This window comes from Ceratotherium simum, chromosome 10 (assembly GCF_057802395.1).
Source record: "Ceratotherium simum simum isolate JZ-2026a chromosome 10, ASM5780239v1, whole genome shotgun sequence".
Lineage (NCBI taxonomy): Eukaryota > Metazoa > Chordata > Mammalia > Perissodactyla > Rhinocerotidae > Ceratotherium > Ceratotherium simum.
In genome coordinates, this window is record NC_141909.1 from 78,771,671 (window position 1) to 78,796,370 (window position 24,700).

Below are 24,700 nucleotides of genomic sequence, written 5' to 3' on the forward strand. Positions count from 1 at the left end.
CTTTCTGGCAGCTTCTTTTGGCACTTCACCTGATGGCACAGGAAGGAAAGCCCCCTTGGGCAGTAGAAGTGGTGTGACTCCAGGGCCAGAGCTCTGCCATTTCTAATAGGTTGGTGCCACAGGCTGGAGCCTTAAATACAGTTGTGACTAAGATAAAGTATTATAGCCCTATTCCCTAATATACAAGTTTTTGTATATTTATTTATAGCAAGGTTCCATTGTATATTTGGCTTTTATATTGTTACACTTTTTGTGGTATAAATTATTCATCTGTAACTCTCTTACTGCCAAGTTTTCATTAAACATATTCAAGACATTTTGCAGCAGTACACCCTAGATTCTCATATCCCTCGATGGAAATAAAAAAGAAAACACCACTGGTGCCATCTGTTTGTCTTGCCTTACCTTTGTGATTGTCCCTATGCAGACAGTCCGAGTGGCTCTTACTGAAGTGTTCTTGATGAATAGCAGATCTAATTTAGGGTCAGTGATTACTTGATTATGTCCATTGGCTGGACCCTTACAGTTTAAATGGGGAATGACACAATCTATTTATCATCAGTGAATATTGCTGAAAGAATCCAAATGAGTTGTGGTCATTACTTTCTCTGACTCTTCTGAGGTCTTTTTTCCAACTTCCCAATCACTATTGATTGCCTTCTCGTCATCTTTCCCAAGCTACTTTCTCCTTCCAATATAGTAAGGCTTCAAGCTTAAACAGAAATATAGAAAAGATATTTTTTGTAAGTCCTAAATCTTTCCTTTTACATTCTGTCGCCAACAGCGGGAACTTATGTGTTGGAAACGATCCATTATCTTGTTCCTCATGTGTCTGAGACTAAACAGGAAACCCTCAACACAGGATTGTTGATAATGGGGGAAAGAGAATCACAGTCAGTTTGTGTTCGGGTGGTATTTTATCAGAGATAAAATACATTTTAAGGTGGAATCATTAGGTAAATTTATTTCATAATATGATGGTTTTAAACTGTCTCTTTACTCTTCATGAGTCCAGGCATAAAACATACGACCTACAATTCTATTACTTTTCCCTACCTGAGCGTCAGCTCAGCGTGTGTTGCTGTTGACTTTGAGATGGTAGAATGGTTGGTTGGGTTTTTAGTTAAGCCCAGAGAATGGAATTCCCGTGAATGATTATTACGAAGGCCAAGGGAGGAAACCTTGCATGGTTTTTATTAAGTGTTTCTTTATGCTCATAGAACTGGGCTAACAGTATTAAATTAAGTGTTCTCATGAGCTTCAATATTTGCACTTTAATAGATTATCTATTCTGCCTGTAAAACAAATTACAAAGGCCATAGGCGCACACACTGTGTTTTAAGCATATTTTGTCGTCGGTTTACACGTGCAAGGACATCCGAGCTATCTAATGTCACCGCTGCACTCTCCTTTTACTAAAAGTGGGGTAAGAAGCATGAATTGTTCACATATTTTAAACAAAGGGCCTGAACCCAAGGGACAAGGCCACAGCTTTCCAGAGTATCATAGTTTCTTTTCTTTTCTTTTTTTCGAACTTTTATAAGTTACATAAAAATTATTGATGCATGTGTAATCCCATTCCATAATAATCAGAACAGCTTTTGGTTAGTCATTTGCGTTTCATTTGCTGTTGGAATCTCAACAACCACTGAAGATTCTTATAGTTTAAAACCTTACCTCTTAAAGCAGAGAGGCAGCACATTAGTAAGAGCATATCCTATCATTAATAGTTACTTTTGCCTGTGAAAAAGCCATGGAAGGAATAACCCAGTACTTTCCCATTTGTTTCTTGCTCAGGCCCTGTCCAGATCCAGGCTCAGTCCAAATCCGGGGCCTGAGAAGGGGAGGGACAAGTTGACAATGGTGTCTGTCCCTTCACGAGATGGTCCCTGAACTAGAGGAGATGTGAAGGGTGGGGTTGAGCCAGTCTGAACAGGCACCATTTTAATGTGGTCGTTAGTTATTTATCTTGTCATTTATTTATTTCAGAACTAAGTCAATGGCTGCCCCTCTCCTCTCCTCCTTAACTGGGGCGATTTTGCTGTTAAAGTGCCACCCCACCCCCCCATGTTGTTTGTTCCTTACCTAGCCTGAGTGTTGTAGGAAAAGATACACGAACTCCTGAAAGAGTTAGGGGAAGGAGAATTAGAACACCTGGGTGGTGGGAGGTCTCTTTCTGGTGCGCCTCTCGTTAGATGAGGATGATCCCCCCCACACACACACACCATTAAGGACTATAAAAGAGATGGCAACTTGGGAAAGAGGAAGATTATTCCACTACTTGTTCTAAAAATTAAGGACAAGAAACTCAATATGATTTGGTAAATGAAACAAAACCAACTCTATTTGAGTTCCATGTATGAACGGTTAAGGAAAAAGTTCCAGGCAATGAGAAGAGAATGGAACAGAACAGGGAAAAAGAATGAAGGTAAGAAAGATACGGGCTGTGGGAGGAGAACACCATAGAGGAAGAGTCAGAGAAAGATGTGCGTATGTGTGCACTGAGAGTGAAGACTGCAGACGCCGGAGAAGATAGCAAAGAGCAGCATGACCAGAAGTGGAGGCACGTGGGAGCGACAAGCACACGGAGGCTTCTGTGGAGCAACATCACACGGTCTAGGATTTGGGGAAGTTGCTGCTAAGGGTTTTTGCTGTAAACCATAAAACTATTTGGCATTTTTCTTACCTACAGCTGCAAATGGGGCTCATGTCTAGTGCTGGCCTTGCAAAGATGAAATTAGATGAAGTGCCTGCCCTCTCTCATGTGGCCCTTCATGAAATCCATTGCCTTCTCTGTGACTGGCTTCTCATCTCTAAAATGGGTACAATAATGTCTTCTTTACTTGTCTGAAAATACAGTTTTAGGTAGATGTTAAAGCAAGTTGATGAAAATTTAAGATTTATAGGTACAGACTTCTAGTTATAAGATAAATGAGTACTGGGGATGTAATGTATAACATGATGACTACAGTCAACACTGCTGTACGGTATTTTTGAAGGTTGCTAAGAGTATTTCCTAAAAGTTCTCATCACAAGGGAAAAAAAAACATTTTTTTCCTTTTTTTTGTGTATGTGTATCTATATGAGATGATGGATGTTAACTAAACCTACTGTGGTAATCATTTCACAATACATGTAAGTCAAGTCATTGTGTTATACACCTTAAACTTATATAGTGCTGTATGTCAATTATGTCTCAACAAAACTGAAAAAAAGATTTTTAAGTAAATGTAAAGTATTATCCTGTTAGTGTTAAAAGTAACCAAAAAAAGGGAAAAAATGTCATTAGGGCTCAAACTTTTCTATTTCTAAATATGTAAATATTTCCTCGTTCTTGCATTCAACTCCTCAAAATATGGTAGTTGATCTGGACTCTTAAGAGTTGCCTCCCTCCTTTAAAATCCTAGACGTATATTTACAACATGATCTCATTCTAAGGACTCTATAATCTAACTCCCATGCTAAAAAAGAACTATGCAGGGTCTTTTTTATTAAGACACATTAATTTTCATTTAGGGGAAATTAGGTAATGATGTGTAGCTCTGAATAGTGAGATGCTATTATTTTGATTTTATAATATATAAGGCCTAAAATTTCATTTTCTGGAGTTGGAGCACACCGCTGGTACTGTAGACTACTCTTAAGTAATATTATCTAATCTGGCAGCTTTTAACCTGCGTTCCTCCAAGGGCTCCATGGACAGAAATCAGGAAGTGGGGTTTTATTTTTATTTTCACTGTCCTCTAGCTAAAATGTAGCATTTCCTTCCGTTATGAATGTAGGCATCAAACCAGAGTGGTGGTAGCAGCACCTGTGATCTTGTCACCGTAGGAATCACAGATCTTTTTCACATCACACTACAGGTTTTTGATATCCTAAAATCGCTCTCATCCTCATCAGTACTTCGGAAGTGTGACAGTGTTAGACCTATCACTAGTCCTCTTAATTCATGTGTTACATATATTATTATTTCACAGTTCTGTTACTATTTTGACAATTGTATTTCAAAATAATCAGTTTCCTTTATAATCCCATCTATTTTATTTTATGCCCTTAAAAACATGATTCTAAGAAGGGGTCTCTGGGTCCCCAGCACTGTTATCAGACCTCTCATAACTGCCATGCCTTCTCCCCTTCCTCCAAGCAACTCTACAGCCAAGGGCAGGAAAACCTACAGAGTTCTGTTTTCCTTCTGTAAAAGTATACGCCAAGGATGCTATGCAGAGCGGAAACGAGAGAGATTTTGAAATCAGACAGACTGGGTGAACAATGGGCCCCTCCCCTTTCTGGCTCTATTGACGTGAGCAAGTAATTTATTTATTTTAGCCCCAATGTTGTAATCAGTAAAATGTGGCAAGTAGTACCTACCTCAGAGGGTGGTTGTGAAGATTAAATAAGGCAATATGTGCCTGGTATAGTTCTGGCATGTCCTAGGCATTCAGAAACCACAGCTTTCATTACTGTCATGACTGCAGTCCTCTGCAACATTAATTGTCAGGATGTTTTCCCTTCTCACCTCCAGCTTGGTGGCTATACCTGAATTCCCTGCCGTATCCAGGACTCTGATAACTGGGAAAACTGGGAGGCTTGCTTTTTGTGTTAATATGCATCTTCAGAACACCTTTGGCTTGTCCAGGGTAAATTCTCTTTGCTTTAGTTTTTTTTTTTCCCCCAGTCTTCACAAACCATCTTAATTTCCTTGCCTATAATATTTTCTTCTGAATTACCTTGCTGTGTTAGTTTCCCAGGGCTGCTATAACAAATGACCACAAACTGGGTGGCTCAAAACAGCAGGCATTTATTCTCTTTGTAGAGGCCTGAAGTCTGACATCGGGTGTGGCGGGGCCGCGCTCCCTCTGAGGCCTGGGGGACAGTCTGTTCTGGCCTCCTCCAGCTCTGGTGGGGCAGCAATCCTTGGGGCTCCTTGGCTTACCAACACATCACTCTGATCTTTGCCTCTGTCCTCACGTGACGCCCCCTCTGTTTTTTTATGTCCAAATTCCCTCTTCTTCTGGGCACGCTAGCCATTGGCTTAGGGCTTAATCCAGTATCACTTCATCTCGACTCGATTACGTCCAGAGACACCGTGTTTCCAATTAAGGTCGCATTCCCAGGTGCTGGGGGTTAGGACCTCAATATATCTTTTAGAGGGACACAGTTCCACCCCCAGCACTTGGTACTGCACCCTATACGCTTACTTTAAACCAAGCCTCTGAATGGATATGTGTGACATTGGGTTTTTTGTGCCAATCTTTCTTTTATCCTCAGGTTAATAATTTACTCGCACTGTGGTTTCAAAAAATGTTTTGAAGTATCTAACTGGAGGTAATAAGATCTGTCTTGGCTTTTTTACTTTTGAAAAGTAAAGAAAGGAATCTTGTATAGGAAGAAAAAATGTGGGAGCCCTGAATGGGAAAGTACTTAAAACTGTGCTGAGAAGCAAGAGGTAAAAGGGCAGCCACTCCACTGACAAGTCCGTTTACAAAGTTTACGACTTGGGTGTGAATTGGCCATTCAAGCCGAGAGAGGCCTGAGTGATGTGAAGTTCAGGCTGCTGGATGGTGAGAAGAAGCGGGACTGGGCAGAGCTCAGGCTCGGCCCCTTAGACCACTGCAGTGCTGCAAAGGCAGGAGAGAGTCCCAGAGCATGGACGTGGTCAACTGCGTGTTCCTTCAGTGTGTCTGTGGGCCGCCGCTGCCTGTAGCAGAGTCCGGGGTAGGTGTCGGCTGGTTGGAGAGTGTTGTTTGTTGGTGCTGGGTGTTTGTATTTCCAGGTGTAATCACAGACTCCGTTCCCTGGAAGGAACCTAGGTCGTATTTCGGAAGTTCGTAAACTTTGCTAAAAGAAGATTCAGTTTTAGAATATGCGTCAGAGTTCAAATTTGTTTCACAAGGAATGTAAGTCTCTCTGGTTAAGCATAACTGTTTGAATGTGAGCTTAAATCTGAGGGATTTTACGCCCCTCCCTCCCGCCTTCTGTACTGTTGCCACGAGTAAAATGGACATTTCATTCTTATATATTATTCTGGAATTTTTGCAATTCCCAGAACATTCGGTACCACTAAGGGGGTGTTTTCTCCTTTTATATCTTCAGTGGGAGTGTGTAAATACTTAAAGTGGGATTACAGTGGGTTGTCCATGCCCCCTGCGCGGAACGGGAGCCGACGTGGAAGCACAGTGTGTTCAAGGAGCCGTCCTGCGCCGTCTCCCGCTTTGCGCACCTTCCTCACCACCCTCCGTCACTTCCTGGACTGGCTTTGGTCTCAGGAGGATTTGTTGCTTGAACAACTGAGACAACTGCTTGTTTTCCTAAACCTGTTTCCTTATTTTCTTTTCGCGATCAGTTAGGAAAAGCAGGCTGCATCTTGCATAAGTGCAGGGGAAAAAAAACAAAAACTGCACGTAGATTGTGACCAGACTACTCTTTGCCTGTAATTCCGTTGTACTTCTGTTTTTCTGACACGTTGTTTCTGAATCTTTTGATCACAGAGTGATAATGTAAATGGGTTTATTCTCATTGTGTGCTTAAGTTGTCTGTGCCATTTGATTTAGTAAAACGATCTATAATAGTCTGTTTTTCATACGTAATACAAAAAATAATATTAACTTTTCCATGATTTCTATCATGGTGGTGTCAGAGAGGAAGTTTTATCACTTTGCCTCTACCCTCTTAGGTTAACTTTTTGGACAAAAGACAGATTTTTATTCATGTAAGTGGGAGTTCACAGAAAAATGTGACTGGAGGCAGTGGTTAGAATTGGGGGCTTATATACCATCTTTATAGGGGAAGGGGAGGTGGAGAAGGGCACTCATGGGAAAATGGGTGACTTTCAGGGAAAATAAATGGGCCTGTAGAAGAAGAGATGGGAGAGATGAGTTTTATGACAATGTCTGTTTAGGTGAGGGCTTCTCCTCTGGGGTGACATGTCAGTCTTCCCTGGTTGGAAGGCAGAGAATCCTATCCCAAGGGAGCGGATTTATGATAACTGAGTTCTTTTGGGAGGCTCTGCTTTCAGGCAGAAAAGGGAGTTCAGAAAAAAAGCCTATTCTTAAATGCCTTCAGCTCAAAACAGTTTTTGTGCCACAATGGTGTGTTCTGGACGCCTTCAGTGGTGACTTGAATTAAAGATAGCATTCCAGGCAGTGAGAATGAGTAGACAGGGGCCGGCCCCGTGGCTTAGCGGTTAAGTGCATGCTCTCTGCTGCTGGCGGCCCGGGTTCGGATCCTGGCAGCACACCCACCCACCGCTTGTCAGGCCATGCTGTGGCGGCGTCCCACATAAAGTGGAGCAAGATCGGCATGGATGTTAGCTCAGGGCCAGTCTTACTCAGCAAAAAGAGGAGGATTGGCATGGATGTTAGCTCAGGGCTGATCTTCCTCACAAAAAAAAAAAAAAAGAATCAGTAGACAGAGAGCTAAGTAGTGACAGCTAGAACCCATTTTCTTTTGAGCAGAGGTCACTTGGTATCGTGGGGAAATTTTCTGGTGTTATGGGAACAGAAATTCTGAGGCCCACATTTCAGTGTCTCGGCTGCTGCTAATTGGCTGTGTGGCCCTGGGCAAGTCACTTCGATTCTCTAGGTCTCAGCTTTCTTGATTTGAAAAATGATGGGCTGGAGTGGGATGGAGTGGAGTATCTGTAAATCCCTTCCTGTTTCCTTTGCTCTTCATCAGATTTGTCGTAGTATATGATCTTAAGGAACCTTCAGGCACATCAGGTTGGAAATTATGGGACTTGCATTTCGGATCTCAGTTGTCACTGATTGGCAAGAGGTGGGACTTGTTGGGCCAGTCCGTCCTCATGGTGGGGCTGGGTTGCCCAGGGCTACATGGCCTGCTCTCCCTGCCCTGCAGTCACATGACTCTTGTCTGATTATTGTAGTTGTCCTCCCTGTGCCCACTTCTGTTTTTATTGTTCTTTTATTTTTAAATAATCTATAGGGATGGAGGAACGGAAGGCACCCAGGCCTGGCTCACAGGCACGGACTTGTGTCTGCTGCATACTTTTGCTGATCCCTCTCTCTGCTCCCTCCGGTGGAGCTCTGCAACAGCCCTCCCCTGGGCCCAGACTTGGGGGTCTGCTGAGATGGAGGTTATCTCTAGGCAGTGCTGACCCCTGAACCAGGGGAGGTTATTCTATGGCACTGCTTTTTAAGAGCAATAATTAACCATGGCTGATAAGGGCTATCTTACTTCCTATTGTTGGATTTCATCCTCACAAGGACGTATTATTCCCCAGGGAATGCTTGGAGAACTAAACCCACAGAAGTTCAGTAACTTGCGTGAGGTTACCGAGCTAGCTAGTGGCCCAGCCTGACTGCAACATAAGTCTGCCCATTTCCAAACTTCCTGGGTTTTTTCCTAGAGAAAGTTATTTGAAAAATTAGAAAGTATTGCCTAATTTAGGATCATAGACTCTCCAGCTGTGGGATTGTCTAGTCTGAAATCTGAGATCTTGAAAGGTTAGTTGTGATTTGTCCAAGCTCACAGCTGGTTAATAGCCTGATCTAGTTCTTTGAATCCTAGTTCAGTGCTCTCTCCATCAGAACTTAAGTTGAGTCATTGAATGTCAGACCCTAAGAGCCCAGACTTCTTAAAGCACCTTCTATTTTTAAACATTATTGAAAGAACATACCTTAGAGTAGCAACAATAGCATTGCACATTCATTTCTTCTACTGGCAGGCCTGCATTTCCTCCACGCTATTGTTATGTGTATTTGGTGACACCTACCATAGTTAAAAGTTCTTTCTATTAACTCACATAGTGCTGATTTTCTTAATATCTTTTATCATAGCTCATCATTGGTCACCAAACATCGCGATTTAAATTATGGTTTTAATTCAGTCACCAATTAAAGATAGATTTGCCTATTTTAATCCACATTTCAGTTATGTCTCTCTATTATACAAATAACTTTTAAAATAAACAAGTAAATCAAGAAAGCCTTGGGGCAGGGCTGAGGAAGGTGGGAGGGAATGTATACTTGTTCTTTTTTAATACCTTCCTGGATATTGGCCCTCATCTAACTTGTTCGCATTTGAAAAGGTTGTTACTGAGGAATCCTGGAGGCGGGGCTCATCACAGGAGGAAGAAAGGACTGAGGCTCAGAGGATCACCAGGAGGAGATGGGGTTCTGGGAGAAGGTCAAGGCCTCGACCGCTCTCCGATTATGGCCAGTTGGCCAGCCGAAGTTTGTCTATTCCTGAAGACTCAATTGCTGTAGACCCCCAGAAAGAGGACATTGTGGACGGTGACCACCAGCCACGCATGGCCTCCACGGACCCTGCAGACCGGAACCCTGCCGTAGGCTGCCCCAAAGGAAGCCGGAGAAGACGCCCCATCTCTGTGATAGGTGGGGTCAGCCTCTATGGGAACAGCCAGGCAGAGGAAATAGAGAATCTTCTAGCCCAAGTAAGACCTGATGTGCTTCTCCCAAAGCCAGAGAGCCCTCCAGCTTCCCGGCCTTTGTTCTCTGCTGCAAACTAAACAGAGGCCTGCTTTCCTTTCTCCTCTCTGCCTCCAGGATGGCGTCATCTGCTCCAGCCTTTCTTCCTGACTTTGTCTGAAAACACGCATGAATTAAAACTAACCGTCTGACGTTTGGATGCTTCTTACTAATCTTCTGCCTTTCCTGGTGTCTCGAGTTATATGTGACACTAGTTTGCTGTTTGTTCTAAATCATCTGAGATTTGAATGAGGGGAAAGTAGCAGTGCATATTTAGTGAGCCTTCTGCAAGAAGAAATTCTCGACAGAGAAAGTGTCCCCCGTTGTTAAAATGTAAAGATAAGAAGAAAATAAAGAAGAAATCAATTTTTTAGGAGATAAGGAAATAATTGTTTTCTATCATTTTCTTACTCTTTACATTGGAGTTGCAGCTTTGCAACTGCTTTGACAGTAGATTAACATCTTAATAATATTATTGCCTTAGTATATTTTAGTAATTCAACACGTATTTATCACTTGCCCAAAGAGCACTTTGAGGATACAAACATTTAAATGAAGGCCTGTTCAGGAGGAGTTTATATGATTTGGTGAGACTAATACCCAGCCATGGTCAAGGGTTCACAAAACAGTGTATGAGTAAGTGCCCCATTGCATTTTTTAAACTTGCTAGCTGATATCATAAATAACCCATAAAATTCTCTTAAAAGGGAAATTCTATATTGGTATTGGATTTTATGTTTCCATTCTCTCTGTAGAGCCCAGCACAGTGCCTTGTTTATAGCAAGCACTCAAAAACCTCTTGCATAATTGAATTAAACTGAATTGAATTCTTAAGGTAAAACCAAGTTAAGTTGAAGAACACCACGAACATTTTGTTGTGTTAAGATGCTATACGTGCTAGGAAATAATTCTCAACTAGAGCAAGCTGTAATCTATTCTATCTTGAAACACAGCATAGGGACGCTCTAAAGCACTTAGAAATTACTTCAGTCCAGAGCATCAGAAAAGAGTGCAGTAAGGGAACTTCCTGCACTGTAGCTCATTTAGGGAGTTGGGGGGAAAAATACTACGAAAACCTAAGAAAAGCGTGAACCAACATGGCCTTCGATGCAGTTAGAGGGACAGTTAATATGGAAAATCAAAAGAGCATATAGATGATGCTAAAGAGAACCCGGGGAGATTTGTGGAAACGCAACTCTTCTTTTAAACAAAGCCCAATGTGGTGTTAGTTTAGGTAAACAAGGCTTGTATTCCACAAACACTTACTTGGTGTCTGCGTGTGGATGAGTAAAAGGAGGCCCGAGCAGTGCCAGGCCGTGGTGTCACCCGGGCCGTGGTCTGTGGTGCTGCCCTTGCTTCCTCTGGAGGCTGCTGCTGGGACACGTCTCCCTACCCTTCTGACCCTGCCTCTGGTGAGAAAGCCACCACTTCCTACATCGGCTTCTCCTCTTCTTGGTCGCTTTGCTTTTAGAGTGTTACCTATTGGTATGTCACTGACAAATAAGATGGAATGTGATGCTGGGAGGTAAGAGCCATTGAGTTGATACTGGCTTTTTAAGATTTTAGAGGAATTAATTGCAGTTGAGCCTTGGTGCAGCCTGAAGCTTTTGACATGAGTTGGAGAGACCATTTCCCATCTGTGAGTAGCTTTGAGGTGAGAGTGCCGAGCTCCTCGCAGCTGTGTGTGTGAAGAGCTTGCAGGAGCTGCCACTTCCTGGCACCTTCTCACAGCCATTTGCTTTCCTTTTGTAGCCGGCAGCCAGGCCGCCCGTGCCCACTCACCAGGTGCCACCTTACAAAGCGGTTTCGGCCCGATTCCGGCCGCTCACCTTTTCCCAGAGCACACCCATTGGGCTGGACCGCGTGGGACGCCGGCGGCAGATGAGAGCATCCAACAGTGAGTCTCACGGGCCCTCCCTGGTCGGGGGTCTCTCCTTCCAGAAACTGCCTGGAATCCTTGATTTGACTTTCTAGTTAAGCCGAGGTGCCCAGTCGGTTGTGCGCCTTCCTGCCTGTCTTGGCCAAGGTGTTGTTTGCCTGGTACTGAGGAAGGCTCATCCCAGGAGCTACTCTTGCAGGCTTGGGTTCGTCTTCAGCTGTCCAGGGTGGGTGCTCTGCGTCATCACAGTGATCCTAAGTTGAGAAGCTTGCTCTTCTCATAGTGTCTGTACCTAAATTTCTACGGGTGGAGATCTGATTACGAATGGAGTCCCAGGGATTTGCCTTAACCTTTTCAAAGCTCTTTCTGGAGGTTTGAGATTTACCAATACTGTTTGGAACACCAAAAACAAGTTTAATGTAGTAGTTAATATGCTATCATAGTACTTACCCAATAAATGCTTGTTGATTTGAATTAATACCACATGTTTGGGAATGACTTATAAATTCCTAACAAAGAAAATCTTTCCCTACACTAATGTTCATGTCACTGCCAGTCAGCTGGTTGGATAATGGCATGGCCGGGCACACACTAGACGAGGATAATAAGAGCTCACATCGACTGAGCACTTGCCGTGTGGCAGACACCGTCGTCCTGTGTGCTCTGGTGTATGGTCCTAACCACATGCTGTGGTGGATACTATTATTATCCTCATTTTATGGATGAGAAAGCCCAGGTATAAATAGCTGAACTGCCCTTGAGTCACTCACCCCGGAAGTGGCAGAAATGAGGTTTGAATCTACAGTCAAATAGAATTTTCAATACCATGGCCCATGTTTTTAACACAGAGCTATACTGACTGTAAAGAATTGCAGCTGACTATTAATGATTATAGCTTCAGTTGCTGGGTTTACTGTCTTACTTTTAAAAACGAATATCGTGTAGTGAGTGTGAGAGTGATGAACTGGGAGTTAGGAGGCCTGGCTTCTGATTCCAGCACTGCCGCTAACTCCAGGTGTGGGCATGATGGTGGTGACAGAAGCCATAAGAAGAGGTGAGATTTAAATAGTGTAGTTTCAAGAGACTTCTTCAAGAGAGAGGAGGAGGGGAAACAGAATGGGTTGGAGAAGGGAAAGAGAGCAAGTCGGTGTGGCCTCACTGGTCAGGGGAGGCGTTCTAAAGACAGAGGGTGAAGGGCCGGCCCCGTGGCTTGGTGGTTAAGTGAGCGCGCTCCACTGCTGGCGACCCGGGTTCGGATCCCGGGCGCGCACCGACGCGCTGCTTCTCCGGCCATGCTGAGGCCGCGTCCCACATACAGCAACTAGAAGGATGTGCAGCTATGACACACAACTATCTACTGGGGCTTTGGGGGGAAAAATAAATAAATAAAATCTTTAAAGACAGAGGGTGAAGACTGGTGACCAAGAATGGTGGCAAGGTCACTGATGGGTTCTGACACAGAAATTGTTGGAGAATGTCCTGGGAGGGCCATATGAAGTGGGAGGAGGTCAGAGAGTTGGTGCGTCGTGAGAACATGTTACCACCCCTACTTATTTTGTCTTGGTTTCTAACTCATGTCACATATATCAGGAGGAATCAAGGTTAGACTCTTCCGTCAAACAGGGTGAAAAGAGAGAGAAATTAGATGGCAGCTAGACGTTGAGGAAATTTGGGCCATCTCCTGCCTTTGTCGTCCTCTCAGCTGAGCAGGCTGGACGCCTTGGAATCATTGCACCCTCACCTTTGGAGTCACTGGGTCCCATCTGTTTGTCCTCAGGGTCACCTGCCTCTCAGGCTCCTTGACCCTACTCTCACGGCTGCCCCTCCCCCATCACGTCCTCCGGCCAGGCTTTCCTACACTCTCTGGTCAGACTTATTGTTCATGTTCAACTCTTACTTTGTTATTTCCTTGCAAACTTTCCCCATCATCAGTGGAATAAAGTCCCAGCTCCTTGAATGAGTTTACAGGTTTTTTTGAAGCCCCAGTCTAACCTTCCAAGTGTTTCTCTCACTTCTCCTGCCAGAGCTTACTGTTCAGCATCCCTTCACAGCTCCAGGCTTTCACATTCCCTCTGCTCCCTCTGCCTAGAATTTCCTTCCTTCACTGTACTATCTGTCAACATTCTTTCTATTCAGAATTCAAAACTCATGCTCTTGTATACCCTTGGTGACAAAGTAAATTCATTGTCATCCTTCTGCAAAGCAGTTTAGCCACCAGTCTAATGTTCATTCTCTCGGATCAGTCATGAGCTTCTGGTGATGTATTCTGAGAAAGTTATCCAAAAGGAGAAAAAAGCTTACACACACAAGATGTTCTTCACAACATTATTTGTGATAGCACAGAAGTTGAAGCAATGTCGTTCTCTGGGCACAGTGGACTGGTGAGTTGGAGTGTTATATTTTGTCAGCTACTTTCAAACAGTTTATAACATAATTAGGAAAACCATGTAACAACATGAAAAGTGACTGCTGTAGTTTTAAAGTGAGAAAAAAGTAGGAAATAAAATCATATGTGTCCTGTATTAGTTTGCTAGGGCTGCCATAACTAAGTACCGCAAACTGGGTGACTTAAACAACAGAAATTTATCTTCTCAGTTCTGGAAGTCAGGTGAAGGTGTTGGCAGGGTTGGTTCCCTCTGTCAGGCTCTCTCCTAGCTTCAGGGCCCGTGTGCCTTGGCATGTAGATGTATTGCCCTTATCTCTGTCTTCATCTTCACTTGATGTTCTCCATGTCGTATTGAATTAGGGCCCACCCTAATGATCTCATCTTAACTTGATCATCTACTAAGACCTTATTTCCAAATTCATTCACTGGTACTAGGGGTTAGGATTTCTGCATCTTTTGGGGGCACACAATTCCACCCATAATGTATACCATGATTGCAACCATATACAACATGTACACATATGGTCAAAGATTTAACAAGAATATGCAGAAATGAAGGTAGTGTGGTTAGGGTGGTAGGAATATAGATGATTTCTCTTCCAACCCTATGCACACATAAATAGCTTATTTCTGTGCTTTCTGTAAGTGTTTTGTTTTGTGTCGATGTTAGTGTTCTTTTGTTGAGAAGCAACAAAAACTAACTCTGACTAGCTTAAGTAAAAAGAATTTATTGGAAGGGCGTCAGGTGTTCCCAAAATTGATGGAATGGCTAGGAAACCAGCCTAGGAAATGGATGGCGGTCAGGGTTGGCCCTGGGAGCCAAGGAACCACATGGAAGGAGCCAAGGAAGGCATGTAGCAGGAAGACTGGCCATAGTGCCACCCCTGGGAATGAGTGAAGGCCAACTAACCCTCCTGTCCTTCTGTTACTCATTCAAGAGTCAAAGTCTCAGGATAGGGAGAATTTATGCCCTGATTTGTATCTCAGAGAGGAAGGACGGTTTGTGGGAGAAAAGGCAGAGGAAGAAAAACTGATTTGAAGGTTATTGCGTGAGTCCAGTTGAAAAACGATGGCAACAGTGACCATAAAAGACATCCATGTCTTCCTTGAGTGCTCATTTTCTCAGTACCCAAGGAGGCTAAAATGGCTAGCCTTGGTTCTAACTCAGTGGGGCCAGGGCTGTGAATCCCAGTGGAAGTACTTCTCTCTTGGAGGAATACATTCAGTTTTGACAGAGCAGAGTTACTGGATGGGAAGAGAATATTTTGCAAATATATTTTTAAGGAATCATAAGAAGCAGCCCCTGTGTTTACCCTTTGTTTCCAGACCCATATATTTTGGCTATGGGTGAACATCATTATGTCAGTCACATACCCCATCCAGGACAGCATCGCAACTTCAAGATGTGTCCCCAAGCTGCCTCATAACTTCATTTTCATTACGCCATTATTCTGTTTGGTATGATCCCATGTTTCTGGGTGATGGTAAACGAGATAAAGCTAGTGACACTCGTGGGCACTGGCCTGTCACCCCGTACTTCTGTCACTGGGGAGTCCTCGGGTAGAATCAGTGTTGTGTGATATGCCAGAACAGTGGATGAGGCCTTCAGCGAGATTCCAGCAGAAGTCTGACAGGTAAGGAAAACAAATCCAAATCTGGAATAAGTGTCTTTTCCAGTAAGGACAAATCATCTACCCCTCTATTATGAAAAGGATCCATTGTAATCAACTTTCCACAAGTAGCTGTCTGGTTCCTTCAAGGAACCATATCATTAACTTTGTTGAAGGGGACAGCCTGTAGTTTAACTCAGGCTTGGCATCCATTTCTGCCACCATGGCCTTTTTTTTTTTTTTAAACCCACTGAATAAGCATCAAGATGACTAGGAACAAAGATTGACATTTACAGAATGGAACATAATGTCCACACAATTATTAAGCAGCCTCTTTTGCAATAGGATTCACATGGGACACAATTAGACATTCACTTGGGACAGACTTTGAGTGTGTTCTGATGTATCTAATCATACTCCTTCCCCAAACCAGTCCATTACCCATTTTGTTCTTTCTAAATTCCTCCAAGCCATTCAACCAAGCTATTTGCTCCTAACCATGAATCCACACAAGCTAAATCCCTACTGACTCAGGCCGTCTGTCCTTTCAGGCAGAAAGGATTAGGAAGAGCGTTGCTTAGATTTGACTACCAGGGGATTTCCCTTTCCTGGGGGCACAGTTACCTTTTGGGAAGGCTAGAAGGAATGTGGTAATAGAGGGATGCCTACCCCAAGGTTACGTGGCTTCTGCATCATAAAGAGGCCTGGGTCTGGGAATCAGCTTAGATCTGGCAGCTGAGTGAGGGCCCTTGATTCATAATCGTAGTGATTCAAGTCAGGGAGATTTCCTACTACACGAATCAAGTAGTGCCTCAGTAGAGTTTCTCATCAGTTTTGTTCCTAGGAATCTGTAATAAGTTAAGCACAGCCAGAGATCTTGCAGATCAGACCATTCCAATGACCAAGCTGACCCTGCTGCCTAGTACAGATACTATGCCCACTTTACCTGTGACAGATGTCCCACCTGCATGGAGATCCTGGACTTCATTGCAACAGAAGCATCTTGCACCAGCTTCCCTTGCCTAGAGAGATTAGCAGTACATTGCTTATAAAAGTTGCTGCTACTTCCATCATGTCGTTTGGGAGCTATAGCCTGGGGGAGGATGAGTACATGATAGACCAGCTCCAGCCTTTCTCTCTTCCTGCCTTTGCACTCCGTCCTTTCCATATGCCAAGAGCTGGCCTCTCAGCTGCCTTAAGAGTGGGCCAGTACTGAGTCCTGGTTTACATCCCATCAAAGTTCTAGAATGACACTCAGCTTCATGAACTTATGTGTTCCATGCAAAATCTCTGATAGATGCCACCAAATGGATAAATTTGCTTTAATCTAAATCATGTTTGGTAAATGTAATGTGTGAACCTTGTTTCGATTCTGATACCAATAACCGAGTCATAAAATGATCATTTTTGAGACACGTGGGGAAATTTTCACATAGACTTAGTATTCAGTGAAGGAATTATTGTTAAACTTATTACTTAGGGTAATAATAGTGTAGTTATTTTTAAGTCTTTATTTGTTATGGGTACACACAAAAATATTTTTTGCATGAAATGATATATGTGACATTTGCTTTAAAATACTCCAAAAAGTTGTTGGGAAATATTGGAAGAAGAATTGGTAAAACATTGATAATTGTGGTTCATCATGTGATTTCTCTATTGTTGTGTTTGAAATTTTCTATAAAAAAAGCTTTTAAAAATAATGAAAGTATATTTCCTCCTCCCTGGTCAAGTGCTCTCAAAATCTCCAAATCAAGAAATGCCCACAACTAAATTTTTCTCAAAAGGTAGAAATTTGAATATTAGCAATTTAATTTTTTTTAACAAATGAAGACCTATTCCTTTTAGGTCAAGTGAGCTCTCCCTTCTCAGAACTTTGCAGCACTGTGCTGTGCCCTTTTCTAGCACTTGTCATTTCTCTCTTGCTTTATTTACACTACTTGTCTTATGTCCTTGTAGCCCGTAGTCTGTGAAGGAAGGTCACGTGGAGCAGTCCTCAATTAACGTTTATCGACTGCACGGGTGTGGTATTGAAAGCATAGAATCCGGATCATGAATCACAGTGGCACTTATAAGTGCTTTTCTAAAGTTCATGGATGGGAGGCCACCAGCCTATAAAAACCCTATTACTTTATTGGTGATGGTGTTGGTGGCCCTCCCTTTTCCCTGAGTCTTAGCAACCGGGCCTGCCCTGTGATAACTTTTTCTCGGGGAATTATCTTTGCTGCCTTTTACTTTCCTCTTCTATGAAGCTTTTCTCTTACATCCAAGGCCACACACTCCATCACAGCCTGCCCACACTCCAGATTTTCCCATGCTTACTTCTGGTTCCTGCCATACTTCTTCCCTTAACTAGTCTGTCTATTGTGTCAGAAGTCAAATTTGATCACTTTTCAAAATTCTTATTGTTTCTACTCATCTCACTCATCAAGTTCAGATTAGTTTGCTCGTGTGATATAAACCAAGTGGTTATCTTAATTGTCTCCCAGAAAGGAGAACATCCAGTTTCCTTAGCTATCACACTTGAGTGGAATCTTTATGGGTCACAAGCAAAGGACTAAAGCATGACATTGAAGTCAGTAGATTTGGGTATGCCATTTACTTTTTTTTTTTTCCCTTTTTCTCCCCAAAGCCCCAGTAGATAGTTGTATGTCATAGTTGCACATCCTTCTAGTTGCTGTATGTGGGACGCAGCCTCAGCATGGCCGCACAAGCGGTGCGTCGGTGCGCACCCAGGATCTGAACCCAGGCCGCCAGTAGCTGAGCACGCGCACTTAACCGCTAAGCCACAGGCTGGCCCTGGGTATGCCATTTAAAATACATCCATTTGTGGGGCCGGCCTGGTGGCGCAAGTGGTTGGGTGTGCACGCTCCGCTACGGCAGCGGCCCAGGGTTCGCCGGTTTGGATCCTGGGCGCGCACCGACACACTGCTTGGCAAGCCATGCTGTGGCAGTGTCCCATATAACATGGAGGAAGATGGGCATGGATGTTAGCCCAGGGCCAGTCTTCCTCAGCACAAAAAGAGGAGGATTGGCAGAAGTTAGCACAGGGCTGATCTCCTCTCAAAAAAAAAAAAAACACATCCATTTGTTATATTTTTTGAAAGCCTATTAGTAACCAATGAGCACTATATTATTTTGTAATAATGCCAGACAACAGAGTAGAGAAAACGACAAGATTAGACATTAACAACTAAATATAAAAAATAGAGAAAATGATTTTCTGAGGAGATAAACATAATGAGTTGACTTGATTAGACTTTTTTATGGCTTTTAAAAATATTTCTGAATTATTCAAATTATTGCTTAATTTGATTTTTTTAAAATTTTTACATCAATTTCTTGTGAATATGGTCACATTTTTCAAGCTGGGAAAGAGAATCAAATTAAGCAAGTCTGGCCCTCTAGTGACCTAGGCCAGCAGTGCTCAGTCTTCGGCGGAATGATGTAATAATTTAAGTTGCTAACAATAGGGTTATAAACTCTAAATCATAACCACCTATCCACATTTTTCATTAGGAAACAACCAAAAAATCCCATCCTTAACGGCATGATATGTATAAAGAACATCTTGATCTACAAAGGACCAAATAAGGCAAATTATATGCTGGCCACCCTATCTATGAAACACATGGGAGCTGGCCAATGACTGGTGAAGGGAGGAACTATTTTGAAAACCTATTCTGGGGTTTTAAAAATTCCCAGTTCTGCTGTCAATGAGAAAGCAAGTAAAAAATATTATAGACTGCACTCAAGTTGATAATTGATTTTACCAGGGTCTACCACTAGAATACAAAGTTAGAGATAAGTGTGAGGAAGAAGATAACTTAGAAATTTCCAAAATAAATTAACACTCCGTGATAAGAAAGCCAACATACTGCATTTTCCTTTTGCCACAAGAACAAATTAAGGACTATTTTAGAGAAACATTCAACTCTAAAAATGGTGATGGCAATAGTGTCTACTACCTAATAACTTCCTGCCCCTGCAACAAATATTGCTATTCTTCCGATACACATATCCACGTGGATAAACTTGTCAGGAGACCGAAACTAGAGCGGCTTGTTGTAAACTCAGTTACCATCTTCTGGGATAGACCCACTGGCCCTGACAGTCTGGACATAGTTTTAATAAATGCTTGCAAACTGCCGGTAGGCATTGGCTTCTGCCCAACGTCTTAAAACGTGTGTCAGTCCCATCTGTGACTTCTCCGCGCGGAGGTGGGTGCTGGTGCCTGCGGGAGTAGCGGCGAGACTCTAGGGGTCCTTAGTAGGTGATCCGCGGGGGTGAACCCCGTGGGAACACCGGGAGCCCTCTTTGCTGAATCGATGATAATGCGAAAGGCCCAAGCAGAGACGACAGGACTTGGCAACCTCCTAGGGGATCTTCGGAGAACTCTTCTTAAGTCGAGGCCAGCACAGTCTGGCCTGTGCCCAGCCAGGCCGATCCAGTCCTGGAACCTCCGCCCACGTGGCCATGCATGCAGGGCGCTGTCCCCCTACGCCACCCCCGTGACGGCCACCGGCACAACAGCCAACCCCACGACTGCCACCCCACAAAGGCCCACAGACCTTACTTGCTTTCATTTGGTAAAGATTTTCTATACAGAGTTAAGATTGGTTTGTCTAAAGGAAAAAAAAAGTGTACCAGGACATTTTGTTCACTGTTTTTAAAACCCACTAGTTTGAAAGTACAGTTGGGAGTTGTCACTCAGGGGTGACATTCTTCCCGTGTCTATAACTGCTGTTTCTTCAGTTTGATTTTATACTGAAATGTATTTGCTCAGAAACGGAAAAGATTTTCTTATGTATGTATTTATTTACGTTTCCTCATTTAGGAACTAGTATTGGTTGTAAAAGCAAGTTCATTCAACCTCTTTATGAAGTTGATAAGCTGAATGTTATTGAGAACTGATAAAATGATTAGGACATAATTAAGCAGTGGTATTTCAGGAAATGTCCACGGTGCTCTAAAACCTTTCTGAGTTGGTCTTTGGTTTATGAGATACCTCATTTGTATCGATCCGTTTAACAAATATATGTGATGTTGCATAATATATATGTGCCTTGTTGTAAGTGAGGCCCTGTGCTAGAGGCTGGATGGTCATGAGGAAACCAGAGACGGTTCTCACAGCACCTCTAGTGTGGTATACAGATGTGTAGAGCCATTGTAGCAGTAAAGAAGTTAAGTGTAAACGGAGAGTGTGCACATCAGATCCTGGGAGTCCCGAGACTTCCCGACCAAAATAACATCAAGGATGCATGTGAAGGATGAATGGGAGTTAGATTAAGTTCGTTGGTAGGGGAGGGTGTATTCCAGGCTGAGGGAACAGCATGTGCAGAGGGTGGAAGCCAGAGAAAGGAGAGCACATTTAAGAAACTGAGGTTAGGGTTGCCCAACAGAAACTTTCTTAACCCGTCCACAAGCTTGTCAGATGAAAGACGTCCTCCACATGCAGACTGATGGCTAGGGCAGTGGAGTGCTGGCTCTAGCAGGCTGCTCACTCACTACGCTCTCATTGCTGGAGTTGTGTCTTTACCGGGAGTCAAGGGCCTGACTCCAAACCTGTTTATGGCAGTTGTATTTATTGTTACAATTATGGGACTTATTTAGATACATAAACAAATGAAGTGTAAATATGAAAGTAAAAAGAGACTCGCGTCTTTGAAAACTAAATCGAATACTTTGGAGAGACTCAGTAAAGAAGAATTGCTGAAAAATTATTTTCTGTCAAATTAGATAAGAATTGACAGCCGTGAAAAATGGAAAAATCAAAGAATCTGTACTTAGAATGCTTCACAATTGTCTCTGGTTATTACCGTACTTCAGAATACAGTACTGGAAATCATAGTTGACACATTCTTGGTGTGACCTGGAATTCTGGAATGCAGAGTTCCAGTCAGATAATCATAACGAAGACCTCTGGTCCTACATGATAACAAAGATGAATTAATTGCACCTTTGTATGTTTTAGGTTAAAATGTTTATGGCACAGATGCATGCATCGTTATTTCTGATTTGGGGCTTTTAGGCAGCCTGATTGCTCCTGGTGGGGGAGACCCCGTGGCTTTAGCAGGATGAAGGTGAGGGGAAGGGCTGAAGGGTTGAGAGGCGGGTCTAGACTAGAGATCTGACTACTAGAGGTAAGAAGGAGCCTGCCCATCCAAGGCCTCCTGATACGGGGATTAGACTTTATCCTGGGGGCAACTAGGACCACAGAAGGGTTTAAGTGGTGTGAGAAGATCAGATTTGCATTTTAGAGGGATCCCTGGCTAGATTGTGGACCCACCTGGAGACAGGAGGAGTCTGTTGCTTAATCAAAGGTGCAGAGCTCTGAACTAGGAACATGATGGTAGTTCTGGAGAAATGAAAACTTGGAGGTCAAGCTAATTGTCTGGATGTTTTGTGTGCTGACACCCAGATCCTAGGTGATGGGGAGCACAGGAGAAGAGCACACAAAAGGAGGGCTTGGTTCCATTCCAGGCATGTTGAGCTGAAGGCACAGGTGGGACAAGGAGGTAGAGATCCCATCACCACACCCTTGATCATAGGGGTCTTCACATTGAGGAGGAGGACCTAGGCTAGAGGCGAAGATTTGGGAGTCATCAGCAAATGGAGGGTTGTCGTTAAAGCTACAAGAAGGAATATTATCATCCGGGGTGTGTGTGAAAAATGAGAAGAGGATCAACAGCGTTTGGGGACCAGTAAAGGAAAAGAAATCCACGAAGCTAGAAAGGCAGTAGCCAGACAGGTAAGTGGTGTCCCAGACGTCAGAGGAAGCCCAGCTTCAGGGAGGGAGTGGTAAACAGTGTCATATGTGACCAGTGTCAGGTCAGGCACTCTGAAAAATTGCTGTTGCTTTTAGTGGCAAGGAGGAACTTGTTGGCCTTGACCAAAGCAGTATCAGTTCACCTGGAGGGCAGAGCCAGGAGGCAGTGGAAGGTGGCTGCAAGGTTGGCTGGTGAGGGTGGCGGTCAGGACCTTAAGTTTTGGTACGGAGGTATTTTATGTATGTTGTTTATCTGTGTTGGTTTTCTGATTTTATAGCTGAAAATTTCCCATAAATGCTAAGACTAATTAAAAATGATTTATTTTCCTACCATGTTAAAAATTATTTTGGCTGTATGTTACAGTATCTGAAAGCTCATTAATATGAATGTGTCAGTGTTTATTTTTACTAAATATTTTTGAAAGAAATTGTAATGTTAAATATACATCAGAAAGTTCCATTCTTTGCTTTGGAGTTATGATGTACCCCAGTTAAGGAAGTGGGAGAAATTTAATCATAAGGGTTTATGCCATTTCAATTTGGATTTTTTTGTTCTTGTTTTTGGTGAGGAAGATTAGCCCTAAGCTAACATCTGTTGCCAATCCTCCTCTTTTTGCTGAGGAAGATTGGCCCTGGGCTAATATCCGTGCCCATCTTCCTCTACTTTATATGGGATGCCTCCACGGCATGGTTTGATGAGTGGTGCATAGGTCCACGCCCAGGATCCGAACCCAGAAACCCCAGGCCGCCGAAGGGGAGCGCGTGCACTTAACCACTACACCACCAGGCCAGCCCCTCAACTTTGATTTTTTTAATTAAATAAATTGTAAAAAATTACTGAAGCATTTTTTTGAAAAGTCTTGCATTGAAGTTACTTTATTAAAACACTTTAGATTTATTTTTTACTTGGTCAAAACAAAGAAAATAGATTTTTTTCCTCTGCCTTAGTTTTTTTTGTTGTTGATTCTACTTGTAATTTGTTGGAAACAACAAATTTACTCACTGATAGTTTGATTAAAAACAGATCCAACACATTTCTGTTTTTCCTTAGTATGATCTAGATAGAGTAAGGCATTTAGAATTCCTGATAGCTAGACCTAATGAATCACAAAATGAAGGGGACTCATCCAGTTATTCTGGCATCGTTCTATTCTACTTATTGTTATGAAAGTTGATTTTCTTATTAACAAACCTCTGGGTCAGAACAACAGTTGAACCCCTATCCTTTATTGACTAGCTGTGACCTTGGGCAAGTTACTTAGCCTCAAAGTCTTCATGTCCTCTTCTGTCATAGGAAGTATTAATGTTATCTTCCCCACACATGTGACAAGGCCCTGGTGCACAGTGAGCATGCAGTAAATATCAGCTGTCGTTATTGCAGAGAACTAATGGGAAGCATTAATGACACAGGAGACAAGCGTAGTGATGAGCAGTGAGCCATGCATGTTTACAGCTAGAGTTCTGAGTTACTTATTTAACTGCGCTAACCAGCAGTTTAACCTTAGACAAGTCACTTAATCTAATGAGTAAAGTCCTAGAGCACCAGGAGTCTATATGGAACAGTATTCTGTTTAATTATTATCCAAATATAGGTTAAACGAATTTAAAATGCGTACACTCAGGTTATTAGGAAAAAAAAGAAACTTGACTAACTCTTTTCTGTTGATTCTCTTGACCCAAAATTTCAGGCATTATCTAAGGATTTTCCAAAGTCTTACCCAGAGACTCCACTAAATTTTTTGTTAAAGAAAAAAAGAAAAGCAATAGCAGGTGTTGGGCGTGTATGTGATGCCTTGAAATTATTTTAACCACACTGTAAAACCTTCTGGTCTCATCTCTTATTGTTTGGATTATCTCTTTCTGCGTCTTCTTTTCAAAAATTTTCTTTTAATAATGTGTCAGAGAGAAAATATAGAATCAGATCTTACTTGCTCAGCACCTGTTGAGAGTGGTAGTAACAGCATTCTTGGGAAAGCTTGCTGAAGTATTGGTGACGTAAAGTTTTGATTGTTAGGTGTGGGTGTCATGTGTCTGCTCTAGTTCTCTCCGCCCCGCCCCCTTCATGCTTTATACTCTGATACCAAGGCACACTGGGCGCTGGTGTGTTTATTTGTGAAACAAGATGATTCAGGTTGCTTGTCTTTAGGCAAGTACTTGCGCAGTAAAATGTCTTCTGCCTCCTGACAGTGTGCATGTTAAAATCACTCTCTTCTGACTGTGCTGTGAGACAGTGTGGATTCCACAGTCAGAGAAATTTAGAAATTATGAAGGAGCTCCCTATACAAGAACAAGTGTTGCAAATATGCACATCAGGGCCATAAACCATGGTGCCTGCAAGTCTTAGAGATTATATTAGCTCCAATAGCAGTTCTCTTAGCTGGTATTTCATACCTTATCATTGCCTGTGATCAGAATTTTTAAAAAGAAACATAGTGTCCTTGGGGCAGGCTCTGCTGGCCTAGTGGTTAAGTTCAGCACACTCTGCTTCATCAGCCCGGGTTCAGTTCCCGGGTGTGGACCTACACCACTCATCAGTGGCCGTGCTGTGGCAGCGACCCACATATAAAATGGAGGAAGATGGGCACAGATGTTAGCTCAGGGCGAATCTTC

At 42.9% G+C, this 24,700-nt stretch overlaps 1 protein-coding gene across 8 annotated transcripts in view; it reads left to right on the plus strand.

Moving 5' to 3' along the window:
- SPATA13 (spermatogenesis associated 13) overlaps positions 1-24,700 on the plus strand; it is a 351,835-nt gene that overhangs the window by 287,719 nt on the left and 39,416 nt on the right. For 7 of the 8 annotated variants that reach the window (XM_087436291.1, XM_087436296.1, XM_087436295.1 and 4 more), the window contains 2 exons: positions 9,047-9,412; positions 11,199-11,343. In XM_087436291.1, the coding sequence (XP_087292417.1) occupies positions 9,047-9,412; positions 11,199-11,343 (511 nt within the window). The remainder of the gene's footprint in view (positions 1-9,046; positions 9,413-11,198; positions 11,344-24,700) is intronic. The other variant, XM_087436294.1, reaches the window with a different exon arrangement.